We start from the raw sequence: 20,585 nt of genomic DNA on the forward strand, positions 1-20,585 counted from the left end.
GTGAGAGTGCCTGTTTTGTCGTCTGCGTTTCTCACCTGCATTACATGTGTGTGTGAGCGTGTTGTTTCAAAGTGTGTGTTGTTTTAAAGTGTGTGTGAACGTACGGTTTTAAAGCGCTCAAAAGGTCACTGAGTGCGTGCTGAGCTGTGCGTACGTGTGTTTGCATGTATGAACCTGAGTGCACCTGCGAGCACACATGTAACGTATCGCAGATTTGTATTCATTTGCAGTGGCTCTCCCAGGCCCAGAGTGGATCTCCCAGGCCCAGCGTGGATCTCCCAGGCCCAGCGTGGATCTCCCAGGCCCAGCGTGGATCTCCCAGGCCCAGCGTGGATCTCCCAGGCCCAGCGTGGCAGCTCTGCTCAGGGAGAGCACAGGAGAATCCCTGTAGTAGACGTGTCCTCCAGCAGGCACCGTCACAGACCCCAGGAGAGGAACAGAGGAGGGAAATCCTGATCAGAGGACAGAACATGGACTGTGGGATGGACGTTGTCTCCTCTTCAGGTTCAGGGAGAACAGACCTGATGCAGTATCGCTTCCCCTTCCTCTCCTCCACCTTCCTCTCCTCCTCCTTCCCCTCCTCCTCCTTCCTCTCCTCCTCCTACCTCCTACCTCCTTCCTCTCTTTCTCCTTCTCCTCCCTCCTCTCCTTTTCCTTCCTCTCCTTCCTCTGTTGAGGAAGATCGGAGGTTAGCGGAGGACGGAGAGAGGGTGAGGGGAGAGAGGGCCGGGTATTGGGGGAGGAGGGTGAGGGGAGAGAGGGTGAGGGGTGTTGGGGAGAGAGGTTGGGGAAAGAGGGTGAGGGGCGTTGGGGAGAGAGGGTGAGGGGTGTTGGGGAGAGAGGGTGAGGGGGAGAGGGTGAGGGGTGTTAGGGAGAGCGCGGGGACTGACACCGCTAGCAGGGATTAAATGACTGCCGTGTGGAAAGAGGCAGAGGCATCACTGACGTTGCGCAAACACATGCCTGTGTGTTTACACACATACACACACACAGTATATGGATTGAAAGGTTACAAGTCTGAGGGTGTTAGGTGGAGTGGAGTGCATGGTGGAGTTGTATGAGTGTGTGGAAGGGTTGTAGGTAGTTGTCATGGTGTGGTACCAGGCGGGGGTCATCAGGGTTCAGGGTGGCATGTCCTCATCTCAGCTACTGGCTTCTCCCTTTCAGGGCAAAATACTACAGACATTATGAACATGAGGAGGAAAAGATGTTGGGTATTGTGAAGTTGTTTTCTAGTTTTTTTGTGACCTATTAACGGCTTTTAAATAGTTACATATTTCTTGTAACAAACGACCCTAAAAAGGGCAATTTTGAAGAGTATGAGGAATAACCTTCTCATACACCTGACATGACAAATAGGTTACTGTGCTTTATGTCCTCCAACACACTGACATTATCTCTGACCCTGTCTTCCTGCTTATTAATCACACCAGGGATCACCAACCGAGAACGAATCCTTACTTCTAAATCCCAAGTGTTCTCTCTCGCCCCCCTGTCAGCACGGAGTCACCCTGTTAGTTTGAATGCCTTCAAGATAAAACGTTGTTGTTTATCTTGGCGGCTGTTCAAACGATTGTCTTTGGTCAACTACCATGACATTTCGATCCCATCAAGTCCTTAAAATTCCAAATTCCTGTGTCGGAGTTGGAACATTAGGTATTAAAGAATGTGGCAACTCCATTCAATGAAGCCAAGCTAGCTCCACTAATTAGTCAAGTCCCAGTAATAGGCGGAATCTCATTCCGCAGAGCGGCCAAATACCTGATGGCTACCAATCATGACCCATCATTGCCTTCAGTTTACCATGGGAAAATGTGCACTCGTGTTTTTTGACGCAAGTTGGAGATGGGGGCACTAATTACAAAGTGTTGTCGGGGGGAAGATGAAAGTTCATGTCCTAGAGCAGACTGGCCTTAAACACCCTTCCTCGCATGAACACGATCCTCCTCATGCGGTTCTGAACAAGTCCATTAGCTGTTGTCTGGAGAACATGTAGTAAATAAATTGCATTGCGATATACACACAGACCTACCAAAATAACTGGGATATGCCTAGGTGTTAGCCCCCAACTAATGCACAATTATGTGAACATATGAATCGATTTCCACATATAAACAATACCCGGTGTCTAAGGAAACCATGTGGCCATATTTTCTTCTAATATACATTAGAATCCTTCCTTCTTCCTCAAATGTCCTCCTTTGATTTTCTAACACTTTTAGATGACTCAGTTAATGCTCCTCAGATCGATTGCTTTAACAATTAAACCACTGTAAAATTGCTGACAGTGGATTTAGCGGCACATTCCAGAGTGTGTGCTAATTGGAGAGGCTGGTGCAGCACTTTGATGATGCGTCGAGTTCTTAACGGGATGCCTTTTGATCATCACAACAAAGAGCAAGCTGCTTGTGTGAGGGAAGGACTGTCTTTGGGTGCGTGTGTGTGCACGCGCGCGTGTGCGTCTTTTTTCCCCAGCTCGGTTGCGGATTTGCTGGCCGGTGACATGCCTCCCCCTGCCTGGCTCCTTATAGCGCCGGGGCGGCAGGAATTCTGGCCGAGTGGTACGGACATCGCCGATAGAGACCGCAAACACGGAGCATTCCCTTTAAACACGGTCTTATGACTGAGGGCTAGCTCAATCAAGCAGTTACTCAAAGAGCGCACAGGAGTACGAAACAGTGACAGGAGAGGAGACAGGGACGTCAGGCTACATGCTAATACATTGACCTGTGACACAGACTTGACTTTAACGGTTACAGAGGATCAGTTGTAGGTAAGTGGACGGATCGTACTCTCACCTGCTTTAGGTAAATTGGCTGCAGCAGATGCGTTGGAGAATTAATATCTTTTTGAGGAGTTAGATCCGGATATTTATACATTTCGATACGTTTTCAATAGTATTACATCATGACACATTCCATAATGGTCCATTGGTTTTAGAATTTTTGGGTGCTATTGAGTCTTGCAGGATAAAAATCAGACTACAAATATTTTATGAACAGAGGCCTGCAGTGTTTGGAAACACGGTGCGAGTTTGACTGGAGAAGGAAAAGGAAATAAGTCGTTTGAGCTAAGCATATATGAAAGAGGTGTAATGATAACTGGCTACTTGCTGTGTCCTGGTATTTCACCATAATTCTCCCAACAAGACAGTTGCCTCAGCAACAAGTAGATTTCAGACACCGAAGATCCACTGGCATCTTAGTATACATCCACACATGTTGACTGCAGCTGGGTGTATATGTGAGCATACTGTCTATCAAAATTGCACTGGATTAAGTACCTCAAACACATTCCTAATTTACAGTGACTCATTCCGGAGGAACACCTCATTACATCATCAACAGCCGACCTTTGACCCTTCGTCGCTGAGACCATGCGTCGTCTGTTGATGACCTCGCTCCTCGCCTGTCTCTGGTTGATGACGGGGAGTTGCCAGGGCAACGGCAGCCTCCAGGACAGCATGAGCCAGCTGCACACAGAGTTTGCCGTCAGCCTCTACCAAACGCTCACAGAGACGGAGAACAAGTCCAACCTGATGGTGTCTCCCGTGAGCGTGTCTCTGTCTCTAGGGCTGCTGCAGCTGGGAGCCCGCCGGAACACCCTGGCTCAGCTGGAGGCGGGGCTAGGCTACAACGCCAACGGTAGGTCACCAATCACAAACACTGGACCCAGAGGGTCAAAAGGGCAACGTTTAGTTTGGGAACTCCTCTGGATCCTCTGGTCGGGAGTACAAGCAAATGGACGGACGTGATGAGACTTTGTGCTTGGCCTGGGATCTAGATAACCCTTGTTTGGAGCTGCTTTTCTGCTGGCACCAGTTCAGACCATAGAAATCTTGGAGTGTGAATCTCAGGGTCTCTGTATTAGAAATAATATAGCATGTAAATCACATTATGACTGGAGAACAAAGGAAGACCTGAACAGGGAGCTCCAGGCTTGCTGAAGCGAGCAGGTTTCTAGGGTCACGGCAGCCCTGCTCTGGTCTTACACTGGTCCTAGTCCAGGTTCTGCCCTGGTCCTGGTTCTGACCTGGTTCTACCTTAGTCCCAGTCCAGGTGGTGCCCTGCTGGTACCAGGCAGTGTGTTGCGGCTGGTACCAGGCAGTGTTGCTGCTGGCCGGGGAGGCTGGGCAGGGAGGTGTCTGGAGCCGTAATGCTGCCTGGTGCCTTCTGGCTCTAATCTCATTACCCAGAGGGCAGCAGGGCCCTGGGGTCGAGAGGCCACTGTTACGCTGCAGGGGGTGTGACCTGGGGGGAGACTCAATCAAGAGATCTGGACACACGTGTTGCCTTTGTCTTGCCTTTCTACTGCGGTGGCTGATACTTGCGCGTACAGCGCTTGGTGAAGTCAACAGACAAACTCAATGACCCTGCGCTTTGGTTTCAACAATATTTGAGCTTTTGAGAGTTAGACAGAATTTTTGGCTGGATGTAATTCCAGCAGTTTAGTCAACTGTTTCAAATGACCATTAAATTGGCTATTATGGTATTACTGTGTAGTCACCCAAGTATGCATATTTGTTAATGGTTCTTAAACCTGGACCTCTGTTTCACAGTTAGTGTGTTTTAAGGTTTGTCACATGATGACACTGAAAAACACGTCACTTTTAATGACCATCCCAGATTTTGTTCAATAACCACATTCAGTTCCCTTCCTCACCTGTGACCTCACTTCCTCCCCTCGTCTCCAGATGTGCACGTGCAGAACTTCCTGTTGCGGTCGCAGGGGGACGTGGGTAATTCCAGTCAGGGGGTGCGGCTACGTCACTCCTGCTCCTTATTTGTCCAAAGCGGCGTCCAACTGCTGACCGAGTTTACCCAGCATGCATCAGCCTGGGGCAACAGCAGTCTGGCCCGGGCCAACTTCAGCCAGCCCAACCACACCCGCAACCAGCTGGACCAGTGGGAACGAAACCATGGCAACGGTTAGCCAAAGTTCCCAAACAGCATTTGATATGTCAAATCATCACAGGCTCAATTACTGCAGAGCTCTGAAATGATTTGCAGTGAAAGCACCACCAGTCATTTCCACTTACCATCAAAACAACTTAACACTGAGCAGACTGTCTTACTGTATGTTATGTATGCACTTGAGGTGTAAATGTGTTTTTGATAACAATATATGTGCAGAGTTGAATACATGCTTTTCTTCAATATGTGAAATGTGTGGCGAACTCTATGAACTGCTATGTTGCTACTGACCTCTATAAACTACAACAGTCTGTCCTCTGTTTAACCCCACGTCCAGACGAGACGCTACCCCTCCAGCCTGGTGAGTCCAGGGAGCTGTCGGGCTCGGGCGAGGCCCAGGGCGAGACCTCCTGGTGGGGTCAGCGGCCGCAGATGGCCCTGGTCACCAAGGTGGTCTTCCGGGGCGTGTGGCAGAAGCAGTTCCTCTTCACCGACACCCAGAACCTTCCCTTCACCCTGTCGGACGGCAGCGCGGTCAAGGTGCCCATGATGTACCAGGCCACCGAGGTCAACTTTGGTAAGAGAGGAGCGACATCACACCACCACACACCAAGGGGCGTAGGGTTTCATTAGACACGGGTGCGACCCTTAACTCTGCCCCCCTGCGTTTCCCCTGCCCCAGGTCAGTTCCGCACCGCGGCAGAGCAGCGCTACACGGTTCTGGAGCTGCCGTACCTGGGCCGTGCTCTCAGCCTGCTGGTGGCGCTGCCCAGCGACAGGAAGAGCCCGCTCTCCTCCCTGGAGAGCCACATCACAGGACGCAGCGTCGCCGCCTGGGACATGGGCCTCCGCAGGACCAAGATGGACGTCTTTCTGCCCAGGTAGCCTAGCCAGCTCAACGGTCAAGCTCTTTCAATACGCTGTTGTTTTAGCAGGCGTTTCACCCCGTTACACCCCCATCTCTCCTCAATGTGTTGCGAAACGTCCATTGTGTACAGGTGTGTGTGTGTGTGTGTGGTTGGGCTGGATGAATCACCCCCAAGTCATAGAGCTCTTGTGGTGCTGAGACGATGATACTCACACCTGTTTCTCTGCTGCAGGTTCAGAATGCAGAACAGGTTCAACCTGCGCTCTGTGCTTCCCTCCATGGGGATCAGCGACGCTTTCAACCCCCTGGCAGCAGACTTCAGTGGGATGGCAGGTAAGGCTGCAGCTGCTGCAGTTCAATCACATCTGATATTTGGCATTGGGTTAAACGCTGTTCACTGATGTAACTAAGTGGTGTGTCTGTCTGCAGTTGAAGAGGGTCTCTACGTGTCGGATGCGTTCCACGAGGCCAGGATAGAGGTCACTGAGGATGGGACAAAGGCTTCTGCAGTGACTGGTGAGACAATATACCACATATCACCAGGACCAGTACACATCACCCCCCACACACACCATGTAGGCTACACATCACCCCCTCACACACACCATGTAGGCTACACATCACCCCCTCACACACACCATGTAGGCTACACATCACCCCCTCACACACACCATGTAGGCTACACATCACCCCCTCACACACACCATGTAGGCTACACATCACCCCCTCACACACACCATGTAGGCTACACATCACCCCACACACACCCACAGCGCCACACCTTGTTTCTGACAGGGCACGTCTTCCTCCCACAGCCATGGTTCTGCTCAAACGCTCTCGTGCTCCCGTCTTCAAAGCTGACCGGCCGTTCTTCTTCCTGCTGCGACAAGTCAGCACAGGTAGGAGCCCTAGAACACCTCACCCCTCAGAGGAGGAGCGACGTCCAACAGCACACATTCTACTGTTGGCAGTTAGGTTTAGAATGTTTGAAGAGGTAACTGTCATTTACACACCGCCCCAGTAAACACCAACAGGCACATCACAACAAACCAACACAGCCTAATAACTGTTGGCTGCTGGTGTTTGGGGAGTGTGAACTGGCCTTTAGAGAGCGTGGCTCTCCACACGGCGTCTGCGTTTACATATTTCGTCTCTTTTCCTCTAGGATCCATCTTGTTCATGGGACGTGTTGTAAATCCTGCTGATCAGGCACCCTAGGACCCAGGACTGGCACCATACCCTGAAACCTCCCTCAATCTCTCTCTCACACACACACACACACACACACACCCTGACCTGCCTGGACCCACTACCAGTATTTATTGGGGACCAATAAATACACAGACACTTCAGGAAGAAGAACATTATTTTTTTGTACATATCTGTAAATAAATCTTTTTTAATACATCTGTTGTTTTTACACCTAAAGTGTTTGGGTCATTTCTTTCTCCGCCTTTTTTTCGACATTTCTTGAGCTACCCTTGCATTCTGTCATCGTCATAAAGCTGCACTGCTGCTACTCAACCAATGAACGCAAAACTGTCATGTCACACAAGTGAAAGAGATATTTACAGAACGTGTCACTTTTATTTACATGGCCCTTCACAGTGTAAAATAGAAACTTTATTCATGGAAATACTTACAAAAAGGCCTTCCACTGAACATTCTCTTTAAATAGTTCTCTAAATGTATTTACATCTATACAGCGTATTCAAAATACTGTCTTTTGGTAGAACCCCCCGGTCAAAAACAACAAGACAAGTATGGCAAAGATTTGGTCCCTGTCTAAACGATGGGGGGATAGGAGAGAGCGAGATGATGAAAGGATAACAGTATCAAATGTTAGGCAGGTACCTGAACATAGGACCACTTGAGACCACTGTCCTTCTCGAACACTCCAGAGAGATGCTTTCAGCACAACAGATATGTTCAATGTAACAATGAAGCCATCTTCTATGGGACAGGGGAACACTGGACTAGTCTAACAGTGTTATTGCAAACCATTCTGCTAGTGAGTTCCTGAGCTATGTTCCCTGTGTGGAGCAGACTTGACAGTGACACAGCATCCTGTCATTCAAACGGTCACAGAAATTGGGTTTTCGTTTTGTTCGAGGGGTAACTAAACCGTTTAAATTTGTGACTGTGAAAGCAAATATGAATGAGGTGAACTGAAACAGAGGGTCTTTTGATATGATTTCAGAGACCAGTAAGATGTACTGGTTCTTATTGGTAAACATCACAGGAGTGTTTCAATTGGTGGAGTGTTTAAAAAGTAGCAACCAAGGTTAACTTGAAAAAGGAACTCAGCTGGAAAAAGGCATTTGTTGCCCAGAGAATGAAAAAGGTAGAAGAACAGAGCAAATGGAAAAAGGAGAAGAAAAAGGTGGTAAGAAAAGCAAGGCTGCAGAATCCCACACAACCCCCACCCTCCTGGAGCTGTCTACCACACCCTCACTGATGAACACACACACAGGCAGTCAGACACACACACACACACACACAGACAGACACAGTCAGACAGACACACTAGGTTAATTTTGTGGGTTGGTTTCCATCCCTTTCTCCAGACCTGTGTGGTACAATGCTTGTTATGTATCCATGCTCACTCCCTCATGGAGGTGGTAAGGGGCTGGGTTTCTAAACCCCCCTCTGGCTCCACAGTGGACCGATCCAGCACCACTAAGAGCATGGGAGGGGAGTGGACTGACCCACTGTGTGTTTGGTGAAGAGGGGTGCAGACAGGTGGAGCAGGGCTGACTGCAGGATTAAGGTACAGGTGTTGGGTTTGGAACAGGGTCCCTTCAGAAGCCTTCCAGGTAGTTCATATTGTTGGCCCTGTTGTGGATCTCTTCTAGAAAGTTCTCCAGTTGTTCGATAAGAACCCGCTTCTTGAACCTGCACAGACAAAGGAGCGAGTGTGAGTGATTCAGACTTGCTAGAAAACACTGCTGGTAAACTAGACTCTTTGAAGCTGGAACTGACAAGGATTCTAGAAAATGTGTTGAATATCTCCTAAAATAAATGTGCGAAGAGGTGTTACTTCTTCAGCCTATCAGAGGTGAGTTTGGAGGGGTAGGCTAGTCCTCCAGCCTATCAGAGGTGAGCGTGGAGGAGGAAGGCTAGTCCTCCAGCCTATCAGAGGTGAGTGTGGAGGGGGAAGGCTAGTCCTCAAGCCTATCAGAGGTGAGTGTGGAGAGGGGGTTGAGCTCCAAACCTGGCGGCCTCTTTGATGATGTTCTGCAGGAAGATCAAGCGAGTGTCCAGACTACCCTGGATCTGCTTCAGGAAATGGAAGATTCTCTCATAGTCTGCACAAACAGAGAAAGGAGGGAGAGAGGGAGTGGGAGAGGAGTGAGAGAGGGATGGAGAGAGTAGAGAGAGAGGGGGGATGGATGGAGGGAGTAAGATACTGAGAATACTGCAATTTTCTTCCCTGAAAAGGCTAAAATCAATAGAAACCATTTAGTCTGTAGGGAAAATGGGTCAGAGAACAGTGTTATTACTGCAAAAGGAACAAAGTTGTCACAACAATTTTGTAAAGGCTGAAATTGCCTGCGAGGTGAATTCAACTGCAGAGGTTGGACAACAAATATGCTGCTTCCAGTCAGCAGCTACTAGGCTGTATACCAGACAGGTTATGGAGCTCCTTACAGAAAATCACTTGTTTCATCAAACACTAAAGCCTGAAGATGCAATTAACTATCCAGTAATACTTTATGAGACAAATAATTAGTCATCCACAGGTGTGGCATGAATGTCAATCCACTATCTCCCCTAGCGGTCTAGAAGGCACACAAAACCAGGCAATAAGAAAACCAGAGAAGAAGAGAGGAGAGCATGAGCCACTGAAGGCCACGTCACCACGGCTACGTACGTCGCCCCGGTTTCCTGATCTCCTTGGTGATGAGGGAGCGGAGCTCTGAGTTGACCTCCTGACTCTCGCTGTTCATCAGCTTCTTCAGGGCCCCGGGGGAGGGGTAGCGCGCTGGGCGCTCCTCCAGGAGGTCCTCTCCCTCCTGCTCCCCGTCTCTCCCCTCCTCCTCCTCCCCCACGCCACCCTGCTCCTCCTCCCCCAGCAGCACGTGGTTGTCCTGGGCCTCGAGGCTGGAGGGGCTGCCCTCGTCCTGGTCCTCTTCGTCCTGGTCAGGGACTCTTTCCGGGCTGTAGTGGTTGTGGTTCAGGTGGGTGAGGAAGTTGTCCTCTAAATCGCTGTTGTTGGAATCAGCGTCTGCAGGGTGACAAGGGGTACATGTCAAACGTTTTGTTTAAGGCCCCTGTGTGTGTGTGTGTGTGTGTGTGTGTGAGAGGGTACCTGGGGCAGGTCTGGGGCTGGCAGGGGGGGTGACGGGGGGGCAGTAGGCCCTCCCCAGGCGCAGCAGGGGGGACATGCAGCGTCGCCTCTTGGGCACCCCCGCCCCCTGCATGCTGCTGTCCCCCACCGCCCTCTTGCCCTTGTTCTGGGGCCCCGTCACAAACTCATCCGCCTCGTCGATCATCATGCCCTGGGGGAGACACGGACCAGGGGGTTAGGAGCCAATGGCATCGAGCACAGTGGAGCGCCAATCACCAACAAGTGGACTAAGGAGGGGCTCAGTAACTCAGACAGTGAGCAGGGGAGGAGAGAGGAGATGAGAGGGAAGGAGAGGAGATGAGAGGGGGGAGGGGAGATGAGAGGGGGGAGAGAGGACGTAGAGGGCAGCAGCAGACCTTCTTGTCCAGCTTGAAGGGGTTGCCGAAGGTGTGCAGGCGTTTGGGCTGCTCAGGGTCAGCGTCTCTCAGCGGCTGAGGAGCTGCCTTCAGGAAGTCCTGGTAGTTCCCCATCTGGGCCACAGGGACGCTGTGGAGCTGGTCTGGGGGGGGGAGGGGGAGTTAGCGTGTGTGTGTTAAGTGTGTCAACGTGTGTGTGTGTCAGCGTGTGAGTGTGTGTCTCACCAGGGTCCTGTCCGGTCAGCACCAGGCTGCCCTTCAGCAGGTTCTTCCTCATGCGGCTCAGCTGGTCCAGCAGGTGGCTCCTGGGGATGTCGTAGGCGTTCCTGAAGCCCTGAGGCTTCACGCTCTGCACACAGAACCCAGTCACTACTGGAGAACGTCTCTGCTGGAGAACGTCTCTACTGGAGAACGTCTCTACTGGAGAACGTCTCTACTGGAGAACGTCTCTACTGGAGAACGTCTGTACATGTATCCAGACTCCAGGGCCACAGGGGTTAGGCGGGGGTCTCACCTTGTTGAGCAGGGCCAGCTGGAAGCCGGAGAACTCCTTGGGGTTGATCTCCAGGGGCAGGGCCGGCGTCTCCCCGGAGATGCTCTGCAGCAGCTGGGTGAAGTCCCGGCGCTGGGCCAGAGACACGCCCCCCCGCGGGCGCACCTTGATGCCCAGCTCCACCACAGCCTTCTTCCCGATGGAGGCGATCATGCGGTCGTACTCGATCTTAGACTGGGTTTGGGTGGGGGAAGAGGAGGTTTAGTGATTTTGTGAACTGACACAAACATGTTGGCAGCAACAACACTTTACACGCTTCACACACACACACACACTCTCTCACACACACACACACACACACACACACACACACACACACACTCTCTCACACACACGCTCACAGGTTTAGTACCTGCTGGCTGAGCTTCTTGAGGTAAGACACCACACTGTAGCTCAGGCCATACTCCATGTTCTCTGCCAGGAGGTTTGGAGCTCCCATGATCCTCAGCGCCTTCCTCAGGGACTACAAACACACCAGGAAATCATTAGACTGCGCAAGAAAACTACATATCCCAAGAGACAGGCTTCTCCAATGCTTCATTTCATGCACAGGTGTTTTTACAAGCGACCAGCGTCTCACTGGAAGAGGTAACAGTGTTGAACCGTTCCAAAAATGCACCTACTCCTATGTAATACGGAGGCATCGTCTTCAGGTAGTTCTCAAACGACTGGCGCCATTTGATGGTGGGCTTGAACTTGTGAACCTTGATCAAGTCATCTGAAAGGAGACATGGCGATGTTTGAGAGGTTGATTCTGTGTCCCGTTGCGGGTTGTGTGATTGACATTAGAAGTGAACTGGTCCCTTCGAGATGGCCAGAGATCCATCCTGGTTCCCAGGGCGGGTGTGGTGTGGTGTCTCACCCAGCAGGGGGAGCACAACAGGGTAGTTGTAGGGCATGACGAACAGGTTAACACAGTTGAGGGCTGTGCTGGCTTTCAGGTAGCCGAAGGGCTGGCCCAGGTCACTGTACTTGGCACTGTTACACACAAACACCTGCAGGAGGGAGGGAGGGATGCATATTAGGCTGGACCAGTAGCAAAACAGTGTGTGTGTGTGTGTATGTTTGTGTAGTGTGTGTATGTAGTGTGTGTATGTAGTGTGTGTGTGTAGGGTGTTTGTAGTGTGTGTGCGAGTACCTGCCAGCAGCTCTGTGGAGACTTCCTCTCCAGGATGTATTGGGTTAGCGGCGAGGGCTCCAGCTCATACTTGTCAAAGGGCACCTTGTCTATGACCATGGGCTCTGAGTCCTGACAGGAGAACCTCACCAGGGGGTGGGCCGAGCGGGGGGGCTGGGGGGGGGGGGGGGGAGGACACAATTAACCATGTCATAATAACAATGTACTGTTGTAACACAGTAGCTTTCATCTCAAGTGATGTAAAGGAGGGGATTTGAACCTGCGACCTCTCGATCAGCAGTCAAACCCTTCCCCCTGCTGAGCTACACGTATGACGTAAATGAACAGATGAAAACGTCTTTGTTTGACGTGCATGGTGAAGTGCTTCCTGGTGGGCGGGGCCTGTAGTATCTCACCAGGGTGGGGGAGTTCTGGTCCGGCCAGAAGGACTCTGGGATGGGCCAGTGTCCGATGGGCACGCCTGTCTTGGGGTTGGGCCGCACATAGATGAGCTTGTGGCAGCAGTGCCAGAGCTGGGGGCCCGGCTTCACCACCTCCCCTGGGGAGTCTGGAGGGAGGGGAGGGGAGGGGAGGGGAGGGGAGGGGAGGGGAGGGGAGGGGAGGGAGGGAGGGAGGGATAAGACTAAGCTGCTACCGCTGTAACACATTGTGGGTCCAAAAGTGCATGTCCATGTGTGTGGGTCCAGGAGGAACAGGCAGGCTGGTCTCACCTTCCAGAGGAGGGGGGTCTGGGCCAGTCTTCTCAAAGTTGATGACCACGCCACTTTGGATCTTCTGCACCAGCGACTCCAGACACTGGTTTAGCATGCGCTGGGAGAACACGCTGTAGGAACGACCTGGGAGCACACACACACACACAATAGCTTTCACTGCTTGGACTATTGTGTCTGGTTTACGATCAGCATTATAGAGACCTGAAAATAGAGTCATTGTCTCATTCTGAATTCAGTGGGCTTGACAGAAACAGAAAGCCTGACTCTGGACTGGTGTGTGTGTGTGTGTGTGCCATCATGGTGAATGATTGGAGACTAGGCACAAAGGCACGGGCCATCAATCTGTCACATGTGAATGTGTGTCCTTTCATCTTGAGCTCCATCAGCAGTATGTGCTGCCTCACCACCAGGGGAAGCAGACCAACACTACAGGACAGAGGGTCCAGACCAGCACTACAGGACAAAAGGTCCAGACCGGGTCGTTCTAAACACCACTGAAAACTGTGGGGAGGAATGGAACACACTGGTGTTCTGAAGTGTGTATAGACACACACACACCCCCTTCCCCACCCCTCTCATCTCCAGTAACTTCACATATGGGGGTGATTTTGACAAAGTGAGCACACACATCCCTCTCCCCTCCTCACCTCCGGTGACCTCACACATGGGGGTGATGGCCGAGTCGTCCTGGGGCACCCCTCCCAGGGGCTCGGGGTCCACGGAGGCGTGGCCGGAGATGCGCAGCACCAGGGCGAAGAGACGCTGGTCCCAGCGGAAGGGCTCCTTGGTCAACTCACTGCCCGGCAGGGGGGTGGTCAGGGGCAGGTGCAGCTGGAGGACGGGGAGGAGAGGGAGGGAGGAGGCGAGAGAGAGAGGGAGGGGGGGAGAGAGGTAGGAAGAGAGAGGGAGGTGGGAGGAGAGAGAGGAAGGGAGGAGAGGTGGGTAGGAAGAGAGAGGGAGGTGGGAGGAGGAAGAGAGGGGAAAGCATGAGGTAAAGAGAGAAAGACAAAACAGACGGAGGTGTGAGAGATGTTAGAACAGACAAGACAGGGAGTGAGAGGAACTGTGTATCTGAGTGATGGACTTGTTCCACACGGCGCTGGGATGAGTTCAAGAACTAGGGTAAACCGTGAGTGTGTGTGTGTGTAAGAGAGAGATGGAGGAGACCTAAACGAGGTCATGTGGAGCCTGAATACACAGCGTGAGTGCGATGAAGGCAGGCTTCAGCAGCTCCTAAACCAGACACATTTCTCTAAACACTGACACAGCCAAGTCCACCAACACTTGGCACACTAAACACAGGCCTGGAACAATCTATTTCTAGACATTCCTTTCACCTAAATCTGGTTCCATGGTCATGCTGTAAGTGGTTTTAATAGCTCAATCGTGTCTCCACTGAGAGAGAAATATTCTGCTTGCCTGCTGAGGGTGTGTAGGAGGAGAGAGGGAACCTGAGCTGTACCAAAAGCCCTGGTTTAGACAGCAGTGGTCTGAGGGCCTGGTCTAACGTCACTCCTCTCAGAGAGCTGGGCCCCACATGGGAGGTTTAGCCTGACGACCAGCCCGTGCTGACCTCACTGCCCCGTAGAGCTGCTCCACAGCCTGCCATGGACATGGCTGACCAACATGTGGATCTCAAATATGGCTTTGTTAAACTACAGCTCAGCAAGCGACGCCATTGGCTGTGTTGACACTTCCTCGTAAACAAAGACCACATCCTGTGTTGTTAGCGTGTTGGGGTTGTGACTTTGCCAGACTGTTGCTTGGCAACACTGCATCTGCCATCCTACTGATGGTATGTGAACAGTATGTAGACAGTATGTGAACAGTATTCAGACAGCTGTGTTGGGGAGGAGGTGATGCTTGTGGTAAACATGAGGAGGCGGAGCCACAGAAGGCCCACACAGTAACAGGAAGTGATCCTGTCCGTTACACCCCCGTCTCCGTGGAGACCGTTGCTGACCTCTTCCTGGACTCCACCGCTGCTGGTCAGCTTGTTGCCGTCGGTGATAGCTACTATGATGGCCGGCTCCAGAAAAAAGGGATTCCTACCCTTTAAAGAAAAACAGAGAGAGAGAGAGAGATCATTCAGAGAGAGAGTTCATTCAGAGAGAGATCATTTAGAGAGAGAGAGAGATCGTTCAGAGAGAGAGATCATAAAACTAAGCATGTGTCCAAAATGTAATTTTAAGAAAGCATAAACAATGTTGCATTCACAGTCAAAAGTATTTACAAAGTACTCCAAGAGGCCTATATTTACATTCTGCATGATCTCACCAAAAAGGCCATCGTTAATAAATCAATATCTGACTTGAGACATTCAGCGTGACAGACATCCAGTGAAAGGAGGAGCAGGAGTCAGGGAGGAGCGAGAGCGAGGGAGGGATGGGGGAGGGAGAAAGAGAGATGGTGGAGGGAGAGAGAGAACAGGACTGGGTGTGAGTCAGGGTTGGGAAACGACAACTAAAAACTAGACTAGTGCAGCACACTACTCTGTCCATCTTGTAATCCCACTACACTAATCTCTGAAATACACATGATGTTTGTGTGACTAGTGTCAGGCACGACACTAATCTCTGAAATACACATTCTCTACACCTCTTTAAATAAAAAATACTTATTTTCTTCAAGCGTTGTGAAACACTAACCCGATGACAAACACGGCATATACCTTTCATATAGCCAGGCTCCACACTGCCCAGCCAGGCTCCACACTGCCCAGCCAGGCTTCACACTGCCCAGCCAGGCTGCACACTGCCCAGCCAGGCTTCACACTGCCCAGCCAGGCTGCACACTGCCCAGCCAGGCTCCACACTGCCCAGCCAGGCTGCACACTGCCCAGCCGGGCTGCACACTGCCCAGCCAGGCTCCACACTGCCCAGCCAGGCTGCACACTGCCCAGCCAGGCTCCACACTGCCCAGCCAGGCTCCACACTGCCCAGCCGGGCTCCTCACAGCCCACAGCACAGCCACAGGTACACCAAGCCCTCTGCATGTCAACATGGCTGACCTGCTGGATCCCCTGAGGCTCACTTTGACACAGAGCTGGTTATTAATGCCAGCGCTCCCTCCCCCCCTCCCCAGTCTAGTTCTGCTGACCCATACATCTGGAGTTAAACAATCAAGTCCACAGTCCCACATTCGGGATGACAGTGTAGGGTTTCCATGACAACCTAGTTTTCCCTCTCAGATCAGCCTGGCGATAGAAGACGTCCATGATGTAGCATGCGCACGTGTTGATTCAACCACCCGGCAATCCTGGAGGCTTCACATCCCATAACATTCAAACCCAGCTCTTTAGTGAACACACCTTCGGGCAGCTGTATCGGGCAGAGAAAAAAAAAAAAAACATTGAAATGTTCTGGGTTTTTTTTTTGTGCTCCTCAGTTTACGTGAGAGAAATATCCCCTGTGTTTGTTCTGCTCAGGCAAATCCATGCATACCCATGTGCCTGCCTATCTAGTACACTAAGCGGGAGTTGAGTCCCTGTGCATTGGCATGTTGCCAGGTCTGCTAACACACCGATAGAAAGGGCTAATCAGAGCTCCATCAGCTCAGTTGCCAGGTTGGCGCTATCCCCCCTGCAGTTCTCATCTCTCCCTCTTGTTCAACCTCTGTCTCCTGAAAATCTAATCAATCTACATTACCTACAGGCTGGTCACACTTCCTTCCTTCCTCCTCCTACTCTCTCCTTCCTTCCTTCCCTCTCTCTCTCTCTCTCTCTCAAGAGAGGGTGATTTCAGATGCCTGGCAACCAGGAGAGCTCTTTATCACTGTACAGAGAAAGCCATCAGGTCCGTTGGCTCCCGCCACACACACGTCCTTGTCACCCTCTCCCTCCTCTCTCCCTCCCCTGTGCTGTGAGCCAGTGAACTCTGCTAGTAAACTACTACACACTTCCCAGATAACACCACACCCTAGTGGAAGAGATCAAACATATTACAACACGGCTCATCTAAGACCTGTACTCTATTCAAGGCTTTGGTATCTGGTTACAAATCTAACCCTCATCCCTGTATCCTGACCAATAACAGAAAACATATCTGAGGACAAATTAGAATGCCTCCCTCTCCCACATCCATGCCAACAGGCTGTAAAACCCTGGGCCCCTGCTGATATCTCATCATGTGGTGAGATATGAGTGCACACCTCCACTCACAACACTCAACATCAACGCGAGGGCCTTCTCTAAACTCCCGGCTGCATCTCAACAGTCCAGCCCTTGCCTCCTTCCACCTCCACACGTAACCTCACTGTGTAGAGAGTCCTTTCCCTGAACCTCCACGTGGCTGGGGACACACAGCGAGCCAGCGTCAGCTACTGAGACACAGCCGAGACCAGATGTAAACAAAGACGCGCTGAGAGAGGATGATGCTTGGGAGGGGCGTGGCCAGACGAGAATGGGGAAAGTGAAGCGTCGGCGCTTTCACACTAGCCCCTGGTCCTCGCAGGCCGAGGGAGGAATGACTCCAACAACACAACATACACACGCGTGAGTGAAACGTGGGTGTGTGTGCGAGTCAGCGAGTTTGTCTTCACATGGCTGTGTCGGTCAGTGTGTGTATGTAAGGTGTGTGTGTGTGTGTGCGCGTCTGCCCTGCTTGTGTGCCCATGTCCCTGCGCCAGGCATGCTGCGCCCCGTCTGCAGTGAGAGAACCACTTCAGCCCCCTGGCCCGTTCAGATGCATACATTATTCATATCTGTAGGTATGCATTATCCTTGAGGAGTCCTGAGGTCTCTCCCCAGCCTCCCTGGTTAAGCCTGGATGCCTCCCTTCATAATAACACGGTACTTATCAGTTCACAAACCTTCACCAATACTGGACGCTTCAAAACAGCTCTAGACGTGCCATCTAATCACGAGGATCTGCTTGGACTGAAGACCGGAGTGACAAAAAAGTCACGTACTTACCGGGACCAGGGGTAAAATCCACTGGCCTTAAACATCCAGTGTGACTAACAGGAATGTCAACATTGAGACCTAATGAATGCCTAGCCTGTGAAAATTTGACATGCTTGTGGGAGATGTAGTTCTAAACAAAGCAGGAAGTCCCCTCTGTAGGAACAACAGGTGGGCTAATCTTATCTCCAACTGTCAACGGTCTGACGATGCTTATTAAGAGAAATAAGAGTCAAGTGGTTTCAACAGCGCCCCTGAGGAGGAATGTGGCCCTCTGCCTTCTAGAGAAACAAGAAAACGACGATTGGGAACATTGTCAGAAATGTGCTGACGTGTTAATGACTTTTTGAAGTGTTCAAACTTCTCCTGCCCCAGTCTGTTGACTATCATGTACGTCTATGTGTACATCAGTTATGCTTCTAAACCTTTCCACATACTGCATGTGTAGTGTACTTTGAAAATACATCTTGTGTTTAAACAGTATCAGATATCATTTATGTACACTGACTGCTGCGCCAGTCTAAGATTTGTCTTACATTAATTTGACAATAACTTAATGTACAACGCTACTTTGAATGTTCCGTTATACTGGAAAAAACACTGTGATTGAAAACGGGGGGAATTGGATCGACCTCGGAAACTAACCAAGAAACTAGAAAAAGGTATCAGAAGTTGACAGGGTTGTGAGACGGCTGTCTTTGTATGCTTCCGCAGCGCTCCGTCAGGTGGGCGCGTGGGACAGTGTGCGGGTTTGGGATGCTTGTACGACTGTGAGATGAGGGCCTTTGAGAGGTGGGGGCGGATCATGGTAGGGGCACCAGAACAGAAGCTGCTGTAACGTCTCCCTCACCTCGCTATCTTTGCATACAACATACCTGTCCATAGTTGTCTATCCCAGTGACTAATCTATTGAGATTGAGTAAATCAAAAGCGGTCCTCAAAGATTGGCCAATTGCTGTGAGTCCATTGGCCTGAAGGTTTCTCAGCTCTGTCATGAAGGTCGCATGGCTCTCTTTCCATCCAGCCTGTTGAGGGAGACAAAAAAAGTTGAATTAATCATTAACAACATGTATACAACAAGTGCACTTCATTTTTCCTTTTAAAATGGGAGACGTTTCTGCCTCCAGTCAAAACATTGCTAGCAGCCAGGGGTCAGGTGAAATATCAACTTTGACATTATTTATCTTGAGACTTGATATAACAGATAGGCCGTTTACTTTTCCCTTTATTTCGTTATGAAGTCAAGCGAAACAGCAAAGTCTACGTTGTATAGAGAAAATGTAATTTAATCGCCATCTGTAAACGTTTTGGATGGGACGAAAACACAGTTTCCATTCTGTGCTAGTAAAGTCACCTCATCTCCCTCTAACTTGACACCACCTCGCTATCTATTTGTATAAATATCACCCATAGTTCCTTGCAGCTCACATTGAAACAAAATGTCGGCCATGTTTTAAAGGGGGTATGAAAGCTCCTCCTGAAGATTTTTTTTTTTTTTACACAATTGATGTGATGATCGGACAACGTGGTGGAGCGATGAGATGCAATGTAGCTGAAGCTGGACATGACCGAAAATAAACTATACCTTGATTCCGACGGGAACGTCCTCAAAATTTACCAACATATACCGGTCTCCTCTGCTCGCGGGGTCTCTCCCTCTGAGCTGTGGAAAGAATAAAGAACTATTTAGCCACGAATGTCGTTATGTTAGCTATGTTGACAGGTTGGCTTGGTTATTTTATATCACAACCGCGATCCCGCCCTCGTGGGGTCTCCAGAACGGTTCGTCCAGAGGTTACAGTACCTTCATGAAAGTCTCAACAGCGCCTTTTGCTATGTCCAGATAGGTAGTGCCCAGATGGGTGCGCTGGTTCATTGAAGCGGACGTGTCTATCAGAAAAAGTAACACGGGCATTGTGTTAGTGATGACACGTTCTGCATGGACTTGATGTCAGTGCAACCGACCAAAACGCAAAAAATCTTTTGTTCTCCCTCCGCCTCTATCACCCTCCTTCTAGCTAGCTAGCTAGTGGGCTAACTGTCTCACACATTCTTAAAAAAAAAGTATAGAATAGTGAGTGTAAATGCCCTTCGTCTATAAACTTAAATAAAAACCTCAAACCCTATGGACAGGTTATTGATTTGCGAGGGATTTTGATGTTTTTGATAATATTTTGTAAGAAAAAATTAGTTTCATGAACACTACTTTCCCCGCCACATCCTATCCCTGTTTCTCCCTACACTGAATGCGCTCTGACTTGTCCACTGGTTTTAACCTCGGCTCCGCACTTGACACCGCCTCCCAAGCGGTCTTTGAGCATCACGTGTAAATTCATTCGGTTACTGATAGGCTGTTTGAACTTAGCTATTACCATATTTAAATAAGACTTTGGCCACACGACTCTCAAGCGCATGTCTGCTTTGACAAATGCGCGAATATATATTTTATAATCAAGCCATGAAAATGGATTTAGAGTCAGTTTAGCAATTAAACAGATTAGCTCTATATGACACCAATCTCATCACCATATTTAAAAATACATAGTTAATAAAAAACGTAACAGAGTAGTTTATAAATTTGAAGAAAAACATTATGTTCTAAAGTTCTCACTCTGAGTGAAAGGCACTGGATACGGTGGCTAATATTAGTTTACATGATCATCTGTTTGAGACTAAATTGTTGCTCGTCATTACATGATCTCTTTACTGTGAAATGTTTCAGCGATAGCGTTGAAGAATAATTTTATAATTTGCATGATCTGGCATTACACTAAAACCTTACAATGATAGTTC

The 20,585-nt window shown here is 50.1% G+C and overlaps 2 protein-coding genes across 5 annotated transcripts; one reads left to right on the forward strand and one right to left on the reverse strand.

Annotated features, from left to right (window-relative positions):
- Nucleotides 1-908: 908 nt before the first annotated feature.
- serpine3 (serpin peptidase inhibitor, clade E (nexin, plasminogen activator inhibitor type 1), member 3) lies at nucleotides 909-7,223 on the forward strand. Of its 2 annotated transcripts, none has more exons than XM_084689211.1 (9): nucleotides 909-2,773; nucleotides 3,308-3,644; nucleotides 4,694-4,927; nucleotides 5,251-5,490; nucleotides 5,596-5,794; nucleotides 6,014-6,114; nucleotides 6,211-6,297; nucleotides 6,597-6,680; nucleotides 6,947-7,223. In XM_084689211.1, exons 2-9 carry the CDS (start codon nucleotides 3,377-3,379, stop codon nucleotides 6,997-6,999), a joined length of 1,266 nt encoding a protein of 421 aa, XP_084545337.1. In that variant the 5' UTR covers nucleotides 909-2,773; nucleotides 3,308-3,376; the 3' UTR covers nucleotides 7,000-7,223. The 2 variants fall into 2 exon arrangements, with proteins under 2 accessions (XP_084545337.1, XP_084545336.1); XM_084689210.1 differs by having other exon boundaries at nucleotides 909-2,561.
- A 125-nt stretch (nucleotides 7,224-7,348) lies between these two features.
- On the reverse strand, nucleotides 7,349-20,541 carry ints6 (integrator complex subunit 6). 3 transcript variants are annotated; one of them, XM_084689197.1, is made up of 19 exons: nucleotides 20,404-20,541; nucleotides 19,597-19,682; nucleotides 19,378-19,455; nucleotides 18,668-18,817; nucleotides 14,856-14,945; nucleotides 13,540-13,723; nucleotides 12,890-13,015; nucleotides 12,575-12,726; nucleotides 12,180-12,332; nucleotides 11,904-12,036; nucleotides 11,665-11,759; nucleotides 11,394-11,504; nucleotides 11,003-11,215; nucleotides 10,714-10,837; nucleotides 10,489-10,631; nucleotides 10,094-10,283; nucleotides 9,656-10,009; nucleotides 8,996-9,089; nucleotides 7,349-8,676 (listed from the first exon to the last, which is right to left on the reverse strand). In XM_084689197.1, the coding sequence occupies exons 2-19, from the start codon at nucleotides 19,666-19,668 to the stop codon at nucleotides 8,583-8,585; spliced, it is 2,556 nt and encodes an 851-aa protein (XP_084545323.1). In that variant the 5' UTR covers nucleotides 19,669-19,682; nucleotides 20,404-20,541; the 3' UTR covers nucleotides 7,349-8,582. The 3 variants fall into 3 exon arrangements, with proteins under 3 accessions (XP_084545323.1, XP_084545322.1, XP_084545321.1); XM_084689196.1 differs by lacking the exon at nucleotides 20,404-20,541 and adding an exon at nucleotides 20,165-20,360; XM_084689195.1 differs by lacking the exon at nucleotides 20,404-20,541 and having other exon boundaries at nucleotides 19,597-20,052.
- Between the last annotated feature and the right edge of the window lie 44 nt (nucleotides 20,542-20,585).

The sequence above is a fragment of the Hypomesus nipponensis genome, chromosome 23, assembly GCF_054491055.1.
Source record: "Hypomesus nipponensis isolate SF chromosome 23, ASM5449105v1, whole genome shotgun sequence".
In the NCBI taxonomy this organism is placed as follows: Eukaryota; Metazoa; Chordata; class Actinopteri; order Osmeriformes; family Osmeridae; genus Hypomesus; species Hypomesus nipponensis.

Excerpts from the sequence above, each read along its gene's own strand:
- ints6 (XM_084689195.1), bottom strand. The coding sequence starts at position 19,707 with ATGCCCGTGTTACTTTTTCTGATAGACACGTCCGCTTCAATGAACCAG. Across the intron at positions 13,724-14,855 it reads GCGGTGGAGTCCAGGAAGAG|CTGCACCTGCCCCTGACCAC; the intron begins GTCAGCAACGGT and ends CCCGTCCTCCAG. Across the intron at positions 9,090-9,655 it reads GATCAGGAAACCGGGGCGAC|ACTATGAGAGAATCTTCCAT; the intron begins GTACGTAGCCGT and ends CTGTTTGTGCAG.
- serpine3 (XM_084689211.1), top strand. The coding sequence starts at position 3,377 with ATGCGTCGTCTGTTGATGACCTCGCTCCTCGCCTGTCTCTGGTTGATG. Across the intron at positions 3,645-4,693 it reads GCTAGGCTACAACGCCAACG|ATGTGCACGTGCAGAACTTC; the intron begins GTAGGTCACCAA and ends CCTCGTCTCCAG. Across the intron at positions 5,491-5,595 it reads GGCCACCGAGGTCAACTTTG|GTCAGTTCCGCACCGCGGCA; the intron begins GTAAGAGAGGAG and ends CCCCTGCCCCAG.